Source organism: Equus asinus, chromosome 3 (assembly GCF_041296235.1).
Source record: "Equus asinus isolate D_3611 breed Donkey chromosome 3, EquAss-T2T_v2, whole genome shotgun sequence".
NCBI classification, from domain to species: domain Eukaryota; kingdom Metazoa; phylum Chordata; class Mammalia; order Perissodactyla; family Equidae; genus Equus; species Equus asinus.
Window position 1 is genome coordinate 157,878,232 of NC_091792.1, and position 16,885 is coordinate 157,895,116.

The following is a 16,885-nucleotide window of genomic DNA, read 5'->3' on the forward strand; positions in this document are numbered from 1 at the left end:
TGTCCACCATCTCACTGTGTCCTCGGCAGTGCTTAGCGGGGTCAGCAAGGTCCATCTTGCAGGGGAGGGACTGAGGTCACCCTGCCGGTGAAGGATGAAGCGGTCGCCTAAAGTTCGGGGAAAAGAACCCTTGGGTCCCACCCCTGTTTGGGAAGGAGACCCCAGGAGGGCGGGAGGGGTGCCGTGCCATGGTGGGCACTGCAGGTCCCACTGTGGCCCTGTGCTGCCCCTTCCCACATGTGACCACACGCACCCAGAGAAGGCCGGTCAGGTGGGAATGCGTGGGGGTCTCCTGCCTGCAGTCCCCTTGGGTCAGTCTGAGATCCCTCTCCCAGAGGGACGGATCCGGGTGGCGGTGTATGTGAGGTGTGGCCCCGGGTGGGGGCGGCACGGAGCGGCGGGCAGAAGGTGGCTGGGGTCCCGCACTCACGTCCCGGCACAGCCCTGCCCAGCTCTAGCCCAGGGTCTGCGAACGCTTCCCGTCGGGGCCGGCCCGTGGGTATTTCCCGGCTGAAATCCTCAGCGTGCCGGCTCCCGTCCCCTGCAGGTTTCCGGTACGTCACCTGCCACATCCACAACTGCTCCGACAAGACGCTGGCGGCCCCGTTCGCAGGCCCTGTGGACCGCAGCTCTCTGACCGTGCAGGACGATTACATCTTCTTTAAGGTGAGCCTGCTCTGGGGGCTTCGGGAAGTGGCAACAGGTGACATGGTGTCTGAGCCACTCTGGGAAGATGGGAGCACCCAGACAGGAGGCAATAAAATGGCTACTTTCCTCTCAACTGCTGCTTTGCTCACAGTGTCCCCCCACCCACGGCAGTGGCCACAGGCACCCCCAAAGGCCCCACAAATCCAGAACCGTGGCTCGGGGACACTGTCCGCTCCTCCTCCCTTCTGCCCACCAGGAAACCCCCACAGCTCAGGGTCCTCAAGCCCAAACCCATTTTGCCCCCTTTGGTTTCAGTGATTTTGGAACTGCTAGGGGCTGCCTCTGGTCATTGCTCTTGGCTGCCGGGCACGTGCTGTCCATGCCCAGAAACCCTTAGGGCCCTGCTGCCTGTGACACAAGTACTCAGGTCACAGGTGGGACCACCCTCAGAAACCATTCAGCAACTCCAGTGAACAACTGGTCCTACTGCTTCTTGATTACCTCCATTGATGAGGACCTCACCCCTTCCAAAGCAGCCTAGCCCTCTCCCAGGTAGCCCAAATCTTCAGAAAAGTCATTCCAGCCCTGAGACAAAGCGTTTCCTCTACTCCCATCTGGTGGCCCCTCTGCCTCTGGGACCCCGTGAGAAATCCAAAGGTTCCTACAGAGAAAGCCCCTGGAGAGCAGCCGCTGGGCACTGTCTCCCCAGAAGGCCCCTCTGTGCTCCCCAACCTCCTCTTTGCCCTGTCTCGGGGACGCTCGTCACCCCAGCTGCCCCACTCCACACACATGTGCCAGGGACCCTTGTGGGCCTAGGGGGCTGGAACTGGCATGTCCAGCTCCCGGCCTGAGTCTCTCTGGTCTCCATCGGACGGGACAGCAGGTGTCTGGCGTGCCCTCGGACCACGGCCACATCTGCCATCTGCTCTGGGAGAAGGAGCCCGGGCTTGGGAGGGAGCAGAGAATCCAGACCCTGTGCCAAAGGGCAGGTGGCCCCGGCAAGTCTGGGTGCCAGGCAGGGCCTCGGGGCATGGCGGACACTGTCACCTCCTTGCAGGCCTGCAGCGTCACCTGTGGAATCACCTGCAGGAGGCCCGGCCTGGAGGAGGCGTCCTTGGAATGGTGGACCCTCTGAGGCTGTGGAGCGCCTGCGCAGGTCGCGGAGTCAGGCACAAAGTGCCTGTGGGTGCTGAGTCAAGGTGCTGAGTGGCTCTTGGCACTGGTTCCTTCGCTGCAGGCACGCTGTGGGGCGTGATAGGGGCCCTGAGAGGCCCTGGGCCTCAGGGGCGGTTCATCAGACACAGTGGGGGGTCTGAGCCTGACAGGGCCACTGACCAGCTTTGGACAGAGCTGTGGTCCCCCAGAGCTTGTTTGCTAATCGGTGAAATGGGTGTGACAGTTGCTGCCTGCCGGGAGGCCTCCGACAACGCCGGCAGCGTTCACTGCTGGGAGAGGCCCCCCTGGAGCCGCCGGATGGCCGTGGCCTTCAGAGCGGAGACGCTCACTTGAGCGCGCTCTGCCAGGTCCTGCTGTGCTCCCCAAAGCCAGCAGAAGTCGCATTGCATCTCCCAGGTGGCGGCCGGTTCTGCCTGGCCCGAAGCCTTGGCTGCACCACCAGCCGCTCCTCCGGGAGGCCTGTGGGAGAGGAGGGGCAGCGGCCTCGAAGGCTCTTTCGAGCTCCAGCAGTGCCGGGCAGGAGGCCCGGCTGTCTCCCCACCAGCTCCTGGCAAGAGTGGGACCAGTCATGCCCTCATTTCCTGAGCATCCGCCCCTGCGTGAGATGCCTAGTTCTCGAGGGGCTGAAGGCCGGGGCAGCCGGCCCACCTTCACCCGCCCCTCCCTGCAGCTCTGCGGGGGGCAGACGGGCTCTGGGACAGGCAGAGGCTTCTCTTGGCCACGACCTCGGCGTCCTCCCCGCCTGCTGAGTGGATCCTCTTCCCTCTGAGAAAGCAGGCTGCCACCTCCTCCAGGAAGTCTGCTCGGCCTTGCTCACCCCAGGGCCCTTTCTCTGAGCCCCCAGGACTCCTGAGCTCCCCCCATGACAACACTTGTGCTCAGGGGCCCTGAGGGCTGGACCACCACAAGCCCTCACAGCTTCTGCCCTCGTGCATGGAATTGTCTCGCAAGATCTTGTCATCATTGCAGTCATGGTGCCCTGCGCGTCGCAGGCCTGTCGTAGGGGTGGCTGTGCGTGTCGGTTTGTAGTGACAGCTATCTCCAGCCCCTGTGTGATTCCTGCAGGGGCCACGCTGCCTGGCGCACTTCACAGCCATTCATCCTCACAGCTGCCCGCCAGGTAGCTCTGATCTTGCCATCCCCACTTTACAGGGGGAAACTGAGGCCCTGAAGAGTTAGGGAGCTCTCCCAAGGCCACGTGGCTCAGAGGTGGAAGAGCTGGAATTTGACCCCGGGCTGTGATGCACCATGGCCTATGCCCTTAAGCACTGCGCTATGTCACCATATACACATGCACACAAACACACACACGGGCTGCGAACCCACACGCGTGCACACACAAACCGAGAACACGTGCAGATGTGGGAGCACACATGTTCATGCTCTCACAAACGTGTGCGCATAAACAGGGAGAGCGCGCACCCAGATGCACCTGCACACACGTGCACACACAGGGAACGCATGCTCACACACACCTAGTGCGGCCCCAGGAGACCATCTCCCCTGCACCCCGCACCTGCCCCCCTTCCCCTGCCTTCTCCTGCCCCGTCCCCATGCAGGCGCACACCTCCCTCTTCCTGGCTCTTCTGTCGTCTCCCGGGGGAGACGAGTCCCATTCTCTGTCTCGGTTTCCTCACCTGTGAAATGGAAATGGCCACTGTTCCTGGAGCTGTTCGTTACAAGACCAGATGAGCTGCTCTGAGGACAGCGCCAGCCCGTCCACGGTCTCAGGAAACATCACCTCTCATTGCGTTTCTTGTGCCTCGTGGTTTGGTGGCATCTTTTGTGGCTTGAGCTCACCCTTGGCCTGTATCTTCCCAGTGGCTCACCGACGCACTCTCCCTAGGAGAAATTCTGAGGAGCAGAACTTTCTCCACCTTGCTCCGTGACTTTAATGCAAGGAGACAAGGGGCTGAGAGCAGGTGGGGAAAAAGGTTAGTTCCAACTGAGGGAGGTGGAGGAAGACTTCCCAGAGGAGGGCATTTGATCTGGGGCTTTGAAGGATGAATAGAAGTCTGTGTATTTCAGGCAGAGCAGTATAAGCAAAGTAAAATTTCACCCGCTGAACTACAATGTGTAGTTTTTCATTCATGAGGCTCTGGCTTCACAGGAAACCAAGCTCCTTAAAACCTGTTTCTCCCCTCCTGTCAGGCAACCTCAACAAACCGGACCAAATACTATGTCTCTTATCGTCGCAGTGAATTTGTCCTGATGAAGCTGCCGAAGTACGCACTGCCGAAGGTAAGCGCAGCTTCCGGGTCCCCCTGCCCTGAGGCCACATCCCGAGCCTGCACCGACTCAGGGGCACAGGCCGTGTGCACGGGTGCTGAGTGGTCCCCAGGTCGGGATGGACTCAGGGCCCCAGCCCGCCCTTCCCTCTGCCTGCTCTGCCTTTTCCCAAAGCTCCCACACATGTGATGTTCCAGAGAAATGTTCCAGGCTACTCCCAGCCTCGGTTTCCCATTCGTGCCCCACCCTTCTCCTTCCTGACACCAGGGCACTGGGACCCCCTGTGTCGTCCCCTGCTTTCATGGGGAGTGTCCTTGGAGGCAGGGGGTGGGGGTAGTTCCCATGTCACTCTCTTCTGCATTCCAACTGCCTGTGGGTGTCCGGTACACAGGAGGTGCTCAATCAAAGCCACTGTCTTCCCTCTGCCTGGATGTGGAGGCTGCCGGGCCCCTGCCCCAGCCCCGCCTCAGGACCAAAGTCCACAGTCCCCTCCCTGCTGATATATTTTTCCCATTTTATGGAGGAGGTGATTGACATTCAGAGAGGCTGAGTAACCTGTCTGAGGTCACACAGCTTGTAAGAAACCAAACAGGGCTCAAAACCAGGTCTGGGAGAGTCTGGGTCCAGCCTGATGCCACACGTCCCTGCAGGGGCACGGCACGGCCTGCCTCACAGAGCTCCATCCCACGTGCCGAGTTTGGAAGCACAGAAGGCAGCAGCCCTTCCTGCCACACATGTTGATTGAGCCTCAAGTATAAGCTGGGAACTGCTGGGGCCCAATGCTGCTGCTGAATCGGATGCCCCAGGTTCCTGCTCTCGTGGGGTTTTCAGAGATGAAACAGGCAGGAAATCAAGTAGACAAACAAATGTGTAAAATAATTGCAAGGTGTGTATTGTGCTGTGAAGGGAGCGAGGGGCAGAGACAGAGTGATGGAGGATGGGGAAGCTTCCCTGACAGGGATATTTCCTCTGAAGCCCAAAGGTTACAGAAAAGCTGTTCAGGTGGAGGGCAGTGCCTGTGCAAAGGCCCTGGGGCAGGAGCCAGCCTGGCTGAGGGCAGTGAGTGTGGTGGGGTGAGAGGAGACAGGTGGTCTGGGCCCCGAGAGCCTGGGCCATGGACTGGTGTGGAGTCCCAGACATTCAAGCTGCTGCCTGGCCCCATCACACCATCCTGAGCTGAAATGGTTTGAAAAGTACATGAGGCTTTTAAAAACTTCTCAAATTTTCTCTTTAAAAAAGGAAAGGAAAGGAAAAGAGAAGAGAGAAAAATGGAAAGGAAATAAAAAAAGGAGCAAGCGTAGTAGATTGAGTCCAGGCGTGGCTGAGTCAGGAAATTGGAAACTGATGGTTTCATTTAGGGCAAAGGCAAGGGGTGTCCCTGGGGGGGAGGGGACCTTTCCTCCACCCTGGGGGCTGCAGCCTCCGAAGCGTCCTTTGGTCCTTTGTCTGCGTGTGGGGAGGGGGACATGTGGCGAGGAGGAGCTAGGCAGACACCCGCGTCCCTCCCCGCTCCTCTCTGGCCCTGGGACCTGGGCAGCTGCCGCCCCTCTGCAAGGACAGGGGTGGCGGGGCCAGCGGCCAGGCTGCTTCTGAGAGTGTTCTCGGGAGCCCACGGCCTCAAGTGGTGACCTCGTGACCTTGAGTGCCAGCTGACCTCCCTGGACCTCAGAGTCCTCGTCTGCAGGTGCGAGGGCAGCATGGGTTCCTCGGTCGTCAGTGGGTTTGCAGGAAGCGCCCCATGTGCGTCTTGCTGCGCGCCCTCGGCGGTGTGCATTCCATGCCAGCCGCCTGTGCCCCGTTCCTGTGGAAATGAGGAGTTACTTAAAGGACTCTGATAGGAGATACAGCCCCCGCATCGTAAGTGGTGACAGAAATGAGACACATACATGCCCCTCGTGTCATCCAGTGTCAAGAAAAGACCAGGGACCCATTCAGATCAGTGACATTTGCATTGGTCCTAAATGTCCTCGCTCGGGGGCCCCTACCCAAGACATGGAGATGGGCGGGTGAAGATGATGAGCGAGGAACAGGCCCCCACCGCCACCCCCGCCCGGAGCCCCTCCCTTGAGGATCTTGAATCCTCAAGACCACGTGTCACCTTGCCGAGAACTTTGCCCAGCCCAGAGCCGGCCTGCTTCCCCGTCACGAAATCCAGGAGAGCAGCCAGAATCCAGCATCTCCCACCAGCATCTTGTAGAACCGGCTGATTGAATTTCCTAATCAGATTTTGTGTTTTATGGTAAATTTGTAGTCTTGCCTGTTTCTTCCCCCCAAACCACATTCCATCTCTTTTTTCTTTAATTGCCCAAGTAACAGGAAAACAATAGAAATCGGAGCAGAGGGGACTCGCCCACAGCCGCCCTCAGTCCCGGGGTACCCCCGTTTGGTTTCCCCACAGTCCCTGCCAGATGCCACAGCACCTTCCATGTAGCAGGATTGTAGCCAGCCCGGGGCTGCAGCCGGCTCTCATGCGACATTGTATCACGAGAAATTTTCCAGAACGATACATGGTATCCCTTTAAATGACTGCAAAACTGTCAATGGGGCCGCGCCTCCTTCTCCAGCTGGGCCCAGTTCGCGTCCTCTGCACGCTTGGGCGGCTTCCATTTTTCATAATTATAAACAGGCCACAATGAATATACTTATGCCTGCAGGTGTTTCTTTTTTTAAAATTTATTTTCTCAAGTTAAAATCTAAGAAGAACTTCTGGACAACAGATATAAATATTTGCGTAGCTTAGTTGCTTTCTGAAAGGGCTCTGCCTTGCCGCTGGCAAAGTTAGAACAGACCAGTTTCCACACAGCTTTGCCGAATTTTGTGTTGTGTCATTTCTTTCTGTTTTCTTTCTACTTGAAAAGGGATAAATGGTACCATTCTGCTACTTTAATTCACCTGTCTGTGAACACTCTCAAGGGTGGACAGTTTCTATTATATTTGCCAGCATCCTTTGCTTGAATTGTTTACTTTGTAATGATTAAAAAAAAACCCAAACTCATGTTCCCTAACAGAAAAAAACAGGCATAGGCTATAAATAGACAAAAGAGGAGAAAAATTCAAATGACTATTGACTGTATAAAAACATTCATAAGAATAAAGTAAAGGTAAATTGACTTTCAAGTGAAATATTTCTTTATTTGTAATAAATTTACATAAAGTAAAACAAAATTCAGGAAGCACGAGAACAAAGCGGGAAGTGACCGCAGGGAGGTGGTGGAGGAGAAGCACCAGGGTCTGACTCGGTCTAGATGACAGGTGCACCAGAGGGTCTGTCGGATGGAACCCTGGAGTCCGTTCAAAGGCTCACAGTCCCCCAGGGAAGCTTGGATGGCAAACCGAGGTTGGTGTCCACGAGTTCAGCTCTGACCACGGCAGCAGCCTCCCACCCCTCACCTCCAGCCCCGTGGCCAGCAGCTGGGCCCCTGTGCCTGGAGCCGCATACACGCAGCTCGTGAGAGGCAGGGTGGACAGCAAGGACCTTATCCGGCAAATGTTGGGGGCCTGCGCTCTGATTGTTGACTGCTGTTTCTGATCATGGGGGTGCAGACATCCAGGGGCGGCCATTATTGCAGCCACTACTGACTTAAGCAGATTCCAAGGGGATTTAAGGGGCCAGAGTCTGTTTTTCCGCCCATATTTTCCTTCTTTTCCCCTTTGGGAGCCAGACATTTGAGGACTAGGGCATTTAAAAGCAACCACATGTATGGAGGAATTTAGAGGGTCACCGTGCATGCTCAGGGAAAAGCACAGGCTCAGAAAAGACCTAGAAGAGCTTAAGTTCACACCTCAGGCTGATCCCTGGCACAGAGACAGCCTGCAACAAATAAAAGCAAAAGTGGAAAACAGCAAACTCTGGGGAAAGGGGAGAATCTGATTTCCAGAGATACTGTACTATCTCCAGTTTTCAACAACAAAAACAAATCACAAACAATACAAAGAAAGGATGACCCATTTGGGGAAAAAACCCAGAAATTCTTCCTGAGAAAAAAACAGATGACAGACCTCCTAGACAAAGACTTTACAACAATTGTCTTAAAGATGCTCAAAGAACTAAAGAAAAGCACAGAGGAAGTCGGTAAAGTGATGTTTGAAGAAAATAGAAATACCAAGAAATAGGCAGAAAACATGAAAAGGAACCAAAAAGAAACTCTGGAGCTAAAAAGAACAGGAATTGGAATGGAAAATTCACAAGAGGAATTCAAAAGTAGATCTGAACAGACTGAAGAAAGAATCGGAGAACTTGAAGATAGTTCAGTGGAAATGGTCAAGTCTGAGGATCAGAAAGAAAGAAGACCGAGGAAAAGTGAACACCGTCTCAGAGACGTGTGAGGCAGCATCAAGTGGACCAACATACGCATTGTGGGAATCCAAGGGGCGAACAGAGAGAGAAAGGGGCAGAGAGATTATCTGAAGAAATAATGGCCAAAAACTTCCTGAAATTGATGAAAGATGTGAATGTAAATATCTAAGAAAGCTTGATGACCTCCAAGTCCTGTAAACACAGAGAGACCTGCACCAAGACGCATTGTAATCCAGCTGTTGAAAGACAAAGGGAGAACCTTGAAGGCAGCAAGGGAGAAGCAACTCGTCACATCCCGGGCTCCTCAATGAGATCAGGAACAGGTTTCTCCTCGGAAAGCTGGGAGACGGAAGGCAGCGAGGTGATATATTCGAAATGCTGAAAGAATCTGGTGAAAGCGTTGGTTCATTAGAATGTTCCATGAATTTTATATAGAGATCTGTGGGGAAATTTACCCCATGACGCTCATTAAAAATGTTTTTAAACTTTCCTCAATTACTTCTTTAAAATGTATTCACTACAACTAATGGAATAATACAGGTATCTTCATTCCTCCTCTCCAGGGCCATCTCCCTCCCTCATTCCTCAAGCTGACTGTTGTAGAAACCCTTGGAGACCTCTCAATAGTCACTCTCCCTTCATCTTAGTTTAACTAACTGCAAATTTTAGCTGGCACATTGATTTCCAGCTAAAAAACTACATTTCCCAGCTTCCCTTCAGCTAAATGTGGTCATGTTTCTAAAATCCGACCAATGAGATGTAAGTGGAATTGTCATGGGAGACTTCTCAGAACCCTCCTTTAAAGGCAAGCCTTTCTCTCCCTCTTCCCTTCCTCCTTCCTGTTGCCTTGTATGTCAACATGATGGCTGGAGCTCTAGCAATCATTTTGGCCCATGAGGATAAGGGCTATATCATGGAGCAGTAAAAAGGTGGCCCAGAAGGAGCCTCTGTTCCTGGTGACTTTCTAGAGCTTTCATACTGGACGGTCTACTTCTGGACTTGAACATATGGGAGACATAACTTCTATCTTGTTTAAGTCACTTTTCCCCCAGTTTCTGTTGCTTTCAATCAAACCTGATAATAAATATCGGCAACCTTCCACGTATTTCTCCAGGACAGACAAATAGACACATACAAACACATAGACATATTTTTGATTGTTTCCATATGCTTTCTTTAAAAATGGAGTCAATAAGTGTCCCTACTTCTAACTTTTCTTTAAAAAAAAAAAGAATAATGGAAATGCAAATTTAAGCAAAAATCGCATATTATTTATCACTTGTTAATCAGCAAAGGTTTTTGAAAGACCATTCTCAGTGTCGGAATGCATGAAGCGAGATGAGTGGGCTCCGCGCCTGCCAGTGGGGAGAGAAGTGGTCTAAACTCTCGGGACAGTGATGATGTAACTCGAACTTTAGAAATGCTCCGACTCTCAATGCAGCCACTTCCCTTCTTAGAACTTATGTCCAGGAAATAAGCAGAGAGGCAGAGCTCTGGCTGGGAACATTCACGGCTGTTTTGCACGTAGTGTTGGAAATGGTAAAGGCTCACCAGTCGGGAAACCGTTCAATGAAATATGGTACGTCCACCGAGTGGGCTATCGCACGGGCGTTAAAAGGGGTGTTTACACAGAGTTTCAATGACAGAGGAAAATGCTCCCCATATAATGCGAAAGAGCAGGCTACAACCATATGCGAAAAAATACGTGAATCACACTTGGGAAAAGCCCAAAAGTAAACAGTTTAAAATGTTAAAATCAGGTCTCTCTGGGGGTGGCGTTGTAGGCAACTCTTAGTTGCTTTGTACACTTTTCCTTGTTTCCTAGATTATAGTAAACATCTACCCAGGTGCGGAGGGGACGACGTCTGAATGTATGCAGAGGCAGCAAATAGCGAATGCTTACTGTGCAATTGGCACTGGGCGCACCCTGAGCTGGGGGCCACCCTGGTGCAGCCGATGGGATGCCCCTCCCTGCCGAGGCCGCCGAGTGCCCGGTGGACACAGTGCAGTTGGGCCTGTGGCCGAGCGTGCAGAACTAGGAGGGGGAGGTGGGAGAGAAGAGATCCCCCTGCTCCGTGGGTCGGGGTTCGCAGCATCCCCCGGACCCCCACCTTCCCATTGCACAGACAGGGACCGCCAGGCCCTGTGTCCCGACTTCTGTAACCCTTCCCTCATGACGAGCGTCTTCATTCTAGTCAGTCCTGTATGTTCGATTTACATCCAGAGACAAAAGGCCGGGCTCGTGCTGCTGGGGTCCCCCGATTGGGAGGTGCGCAGTGGGGGCTTCATGACACGGGTCCCTTCTCTGCAAAGCCCCGTCTCTGGCCACGCAGCAGGGGGCTGGGACGGGCGGGAGGGGACGGGACCCAGGCAGCCTCATCTTCACTCTGATCAGAAGGCCACACCCGAATGGACAGAACAGGGACCCAGTCTGTTATTAGAGGGGAAAACATGCCCTTCTCTAGGCCCTACCATCAGAGGACAGTGGAAATGTGAGCATACCCCAAAACTGCACCAGCCCTGCCCCCCAGGGTCGGAGGGTCTGCGTCTGCAGGCTGTGGCCACTGGCCCACCTCCGCCATCATCTGTCCATCTTCAGCTCCTGGGTCCTGGCAGCTCTGTTGCCAGAAGGGCAGGAAAAGCTTCCAAGTGATGGACGGCAGGGTTATAGACGCAGGGAAGGAAAGCTCACTGAGGCTTCTCCCAGGGCCTGTGCAGACGCCCTTCCCCGTGGCTCCAGGCTGCACAGGGCTCCGGCTGGGGGCGAAAAGAGAAATGAGAAACCCACTTAGCCCTCAGTTTCTTTTCCTGCTTTTTGATTCTTGGGGTTTGTTTCATTTCTGAATTGTAAAATCTGGGACTGAAACTTGAGATGACTGTGGAGGAGCTGCCGGGGCCTCCTCCTCCCAGAGGGAAACTGAGGCTGGAGCCTTGGTCTTTGCTGGTCGTCTCCTCCAGGCAGCCCGTGCAGCCCTTCTGCTGGGTGCGGGGACTGCCCTCAGCTCAGCAGCGCCCCGGGCTGCCCCCTCCTGCCTCGGACCACCCTGCGGGGGCTTGTGGACTATGAGCCCAGTGGAGGCGGAGGTTAGGGGACACTCACACTGTGGCCCCAGTGCTCGGCGTGGGCTGGCACAGAGGAGCGGCGGCAAAGGGCAGCTCACACAACAGCCTGCTGATGAAGTCTGGGCACGTGAGGCTGGAGCAAATTAGTCCATTCCTCCTGCCCAGTGTATGTTCCCAGAGGGCAGATACCACACTTGGCTCCCTGATGGACCCAGTGCCTACAGCAGTGCCTGGTACACAGTAGGTGCTTAATGACTACATGTTGAATTGATGAACCAACGGGTGACTTGTCTGATCCCAGGATGGGATGGGGTGGGGCCCAGGGAGGACACCCACCCTCCCCTCACAGAGGAGCCCGTCTGGGGTGCATTCTGACCATTTGGGTGCATGGAGGGCTCTGCTGCTCTGCAGGGCAGACGGGCGGCAGCCTGAGGGGGGCCGGGGGGAGGAGGCGTCACTGACCCCACCCCAGGTCTGGGTCTCCCTCCCACAACCCTGTACGGAGGGTCGGAACTTCACCTCCATTTTGGAGATGGGAAAACGGAGGCCCAGGGAGGTAACGGACTAGCCCAAGGTCACAGAGCTGAGGGTGCAGAGCCAGGATGAAAATCCACATCAGCCTGACTCCAAGAGCTTTCGAGCCCTACCTACTACCCCCCAGGGCTGCCCACTCCCCACAGCCCTGGGCTGCCTTCACTCTCCCACACTGGCCCCCAGCCCCTCTGACCCTTTGCTCTCCCCCCGTGTCCCCCAGGATCTGCAGATCATCAGCACAGACGAGAACCAGGTGCTGGTGGCCGTGCAGGAGTGGCACCAGACGGACACCTACACCCTGTACCAGTCGGACCCGCGCGGCGAGCGCTACTCGCTGGTGCTGGAGGCCGTGCGCAGCTCCCGGCAGGCGGGGGAGAGCGTGGTCATCGACATCCTCGAGGTGGGACGCGCGGAGGGAAGGGCCGGGGCGGGCGGCCGGGCGTCGGGGGCCAGGTCTCCCCCTTCTCTCTCCCTCTGCCCTTCCCTCGAATGCTCTATGTCAGATCCACAGATGTTTCTATAAAGTGCCGAATGTTTTGGGCTTTGCAGGCCAAGAGGATACTCTGTAGGGACTTAGTGCAAGAGAGAAAACTCGCTCTTTTTGATGAAATTCAAAATATAGTGATGGAGCTCACCTTTTTGTAACACAGGTCTACGAATGAGAAAACAAAGTCTTTTGGGGGATAACATTTTGCTGAATTGGGGTTCAGCATTAGTGGTCCCTATCATCAGCTTGACCCCAAGCGATCATCTGTAAAGCCACTCCTGGTCCCCACTCTGTCTCAGGCCTCTGCGCGTCCTGCCACCCTCCGTGCCTCTCTCTCTCCCCTCAGCCCCTGGTCTCCTCTTCCTTCTCTCCTCTGTCTGTGTAGCTGATTTCTGTCTGGCTCTTTCTCATTCTGTCTCTCTCTCCTGCCTCTCCTCTTTCCAAAAATGGGGCCAGGGCCTCCCTGTGTGCTGTTCGGACACAGAGGTAGCCTCTCCTCTCTGCGCCCTGCCTGGGGTCCTCCCCTCGTCTGTCTCCCCTCGAAGCCTCCACTTGTGGTCCTAACATGACACCGAGGGCTCATGGCTCCCGCTGGGCTCTCTCTGCCGTCTGAGGATGCCGGGGCACGGGAGCCTGCTGTATCGGGTTCCACAAATGTCGATCGCCTGCACGGAACGGGCCCGGCCTGGACCAGGACTTTCCCGGTCACCTCCTCTGTTCTTGTCCACACCAGAGCCAGGGAAGGGGGTCCCTCAGCCCACTTATAGGTAAGGAACCTGAGGCTCAGAGAAGGCAGGCAACCTGCCCAGACAGAGCCGGAAGCAAGTGAGAAAACTAGAACAGCCCCTGTCTGTCTGCCCCAAGCTGGGCCCATCCTTCTGGCCAGCACTCCCTCTCTTGGTCATTCACCCCAAGCGCCTCTCTCGTGCCCTGCCCTCGGGGAGCCCCTGGGCCGGTGAGGACACCGTAAGTGTCTGGGTGATGTAGCGTGTTTCCATAGTGAGCTCCGGATGGTGGGTGTGGCAGGTCCCACACAGGCACACGTGGCCTCCTGACCCTGTGGGGCTGGGAGGTTGTCCCCTGGGTGGCCAGCAGAGTGGGGAGACAGCGGGGTTTATCAGCGTGGGAGGCGGCCTCCCAGACAGAGCGGGGGCTGCAGCGTTTCTCTCTCATTGTCGACAGTGGCACGGGAACCTTTTCCCCCCAAAGAGATGAAGTGGTCATTTGTCCACAGTGAGAACCCATCCATCAGGGTTACTCCCCAAGCCGGATGGTGCCAATGAATGAGCTGCGGCTTGCTGCCCTTTGCGGAAAGCTGCGCCATGGCAGCCCCAGAAGGCCCTGTGCCGTGGGCCCTCCGAGGAGCCCACTGGGCACGCCACCAACCCGGCTCTGGAAGGGGCTGTCGCAGCTGTGGCCTGACACCAGCTGGGAGAACAGAAAGGGCACCCAGGACAGGAGCGCTGCAGACTGTTGGCTCCATTCTGTTCTGTCCATGGGTATCTGTAATGCTCATACCACACGCCTGGCTCCAGGCCCCACCCTGGGGACACAGGGAGGAACAGACCAGCCCGCATGGAGCTCCGGCCTCTGCAGGAAGACCAGCTCCCAGCAGACCTTCCGACTCAGCGTGCCAGTGCCAGCAGGACACAGTGAGGGGCGACAGGCCAGCCTGCAGGGCAGTCAGGGTGTGCTTCCTGGAGGAGGGGGTACAGACTGAGTTGAGGCCAAGCAGAAATTAGCTGGTTGAGGAACTGGGAAACAGCAATCCATGCACACAGACCACAAAGTGAGAGGACATGGGGAACCAAAGGAGGTTCTCGGTGGCCGGGTCCAAAGCTGGGCTCCCTCGCTTCTCTGAAATCCGCCGAGCAGGGGTCACAGGTGGTGGTTACAGGCACAACTCTGGAGGCTGACTGCCTGGGCTCAAATACCAGTTCTGGTACATATTTACTGTGTCACCTTAGGTGGTTACTGAACCCCTCTGTGCTTCCGTTTCCCCACTGTGAGATGAGGATGAGAGTGGTACCTTCCTCACAGCGTTGCCCCCAGGATCCAAGGACATCTTTCCCCTTAAACACGTGGAGCAGCGTCTGGCGCCAAGTCAGTGCTCAGGGAGTTCTGGCTATTTTCACAGCAGTCGCCTTTTCCGGGCATTCGAGATAACACATGGGAAGGGCCTGGCCTAGAGTCCAGCTGGTGGGTCCCACGCATGCGCCAGTTCCACTGTTGTCACGGTTGTCCTTTGTCCAGCGGTGTAACCAGGACAAGTGCTCTGTCCCAGACATGACAGGCAAACATGGCCTCAGAGGCCTGGGCTCACCATGCCACAAGGGGTCACCTCGGCAGGCACCCCGGGTGCGGACAAGATAGCAGAGGTTTCTGGGTGCCTCTGTGCCAGAGCTTGGGTTAAGTAAGGGGTCTCGGGGGGGTGTCCCGGTCTTGTCCTCTGCCCCTGAGGAGCCCTGGTCACAGCTGGACGACAACCATCGTAGTGGGCTGAATGGGGACCCCAAAGTAAACAGCCACATCCCATCCCTGCACCCCGTGACTGTGACCTTATTTGGAAAGAGGATTTTTGCAGCTGTCATCAAGTGAGGGACCCTGAGGCGAGGTTGGCTGGACTATGGGGGTGGACCCTGAATGCGGTGATGAGCATCCTCTCAGGATCAGAAGACACAGACGCCCAGGGAGGAGGCCGTGGGAAGATGGGGGAGACATCGGGTGATGTGGCCACAAGCCCAGGGACGTGTGGAGGCAGCAGACGCTGGGCGAGACGAGGAAGGACCCTCCCCTAGAGCATTCGGAGGGAGCGCAGCCCTGCCGGCCCTTCGTTGTGGACTTCTGGCCTCCAGAACTGTGAGAGAACAAGTTTTTGTTGTTTTCAGCCGCCAAGTTTGTGGTAATTTGTTCCGGCAGCCCCAGGAAATGAATACAGCCACCAAAGGGGAGTTATGTGGGCACATGGATGCTGGGAGCTGACGCTCAGCTGAGCAGACCCAGCCAGGGGCCACGCAGCCGTGTCCGCCCCGTCTCTGGAGCGTGAGGGCTCTATGGCCTTTCTCACCGAATGTGTTCACGGAGACCAGTGGTGTGTAGAATATCGATTACCAAATGACGCCAGGCACCGCTGGGCAAATCAGTGTCCCATCTGCCCTGGGGCATGGCGAGGGGGCATCGCAACCCAGCGCTCACAGGCCAGACGCGCCAGGTGATGTCTCAGGTGAGCAGGGGACAGAATCTCGTCTCCGTGCGGAGGGAAGGGGCTGTGGTCCTCATGCCCTGGGCTGCCACCCCAGGAGGACCAGCCCGGAGCTTTGTCTGTGGAGAGGGACCTGGTCTGCCCCACCAAAAGCAGCGTTTTACACAGACGCCGCACGGCAAAGTGGAACTGAGGGTGCTTATCAGCAGACAAGGACGTTACCCGGGTGGGCCTGCTGTCACCACGAGGCTCCTTGAAAGTGGAGGGGGCGGAGGAGGAGGAGGGTCAGAGAAACACAGGTAATCATGAAGGAGGGTCAGAGAGATGCTGAGCTGGCTTTGAAGATGGAGGAGGGGCCACGTGCCAAGAAACGGAGGAGCTTCTAGAAGCTGGAAGAGGCCAGGAGACAGGTTCTCCCCCGGAGCCTCCAGGAGGAACCAGCTCTGTGGATGCCCTGTCTTTAGCCAGCGAGCCCCGTGTTGGACTTCTGGGCTCCAGAACCGCAGCATCATAAATGGGCGTGGCTTTAGGTCACTGAGTCGGTGTTAATCTGTGACAGCAGCTGCAGGACGCTCAGCCACCATTCACTCGGCCCCTGCTCGCTCCAGCGTCGTCGGTGGTGTGCTCCCCGCGTGGCAGGCTCTTGGCCGCCCTGGGCATCGAGGATATGAAGCACCAGCCTCCTGGAGTTGTGGGAATCTAGTGGGCTGGCCCTTTCGCCCACCACATAAATGGCACCTAGCAACTGTGTTATGACCGTGATGCTTGTCGTTAAGTACAAGCATAACCCCCAGCTCAGGAACCTCGGGTAAACTCTATGACTCTCTGAGCCTCGGTTTTCTCGGGGTCACTGTGAGAAATAGGGACACGGTGCTTAAGGAGGAGCAGGAGCAGCTTCGGGGGCACAGGAGGCTCCGAGGAGCTCAGGCCACACCACTGGGCTCCACCACTGGGTCAGAGGCCTCTGTGCAGCAAGGAACTTGCAGAGAAAGCACATCTCTGTGGAAACAGGGGGTTGAACTATGGGGAATTCCTGATATTTGACCATTTCTTAGGAGCAACCTTAGTAACTAACTGTGGGATGTATTTGGCTCACATCTCAGGAAACCTTGAGAAAGGGGGGCAAGGCGAACCTTGAGCCCCTGTCCAAGGCAGGCTGGGATAAGCACGGACCCCCACCCTCGCTGTGTTGTATGGGGTTGAGCTGACAGAGTCCCAGAGGAAATCCCAGAGCGATCCCTCGGCCCAG

At 56.1% G+C, this 16,885-nt stretch overlaps 1 protein-coding gene across 2 annotated transcripts in view; it reads left to right on the top strand.

The window, feature by feature from the left end:
- The window catches only part of SORCS2 (sortilin related VPS10 domain containing receptor 2), a 488,954-nt gene that overhangs the window by 419,252 nt on the left and 52,817 nt on the right, over nt 1-16,885 (top strand). For both annotated transcript variants that reach the window (XM_014855228.3, XM_070506280.1), the window contains exons 7-9: nt 548-666; nt 3,976-4,065; nt 12,168-12,347. In XM_014855228.3, the coding sequence (XP_014710714.3) occupies nt 548-666; nt 3,976-4,065; nt 12,168-12,347 (389 nt within the window). The remainder of the gene's footprint in view (nt 1-547; nt 667-3,975; nt 4,066-12,167; nt 12,348-16,885) is intronic.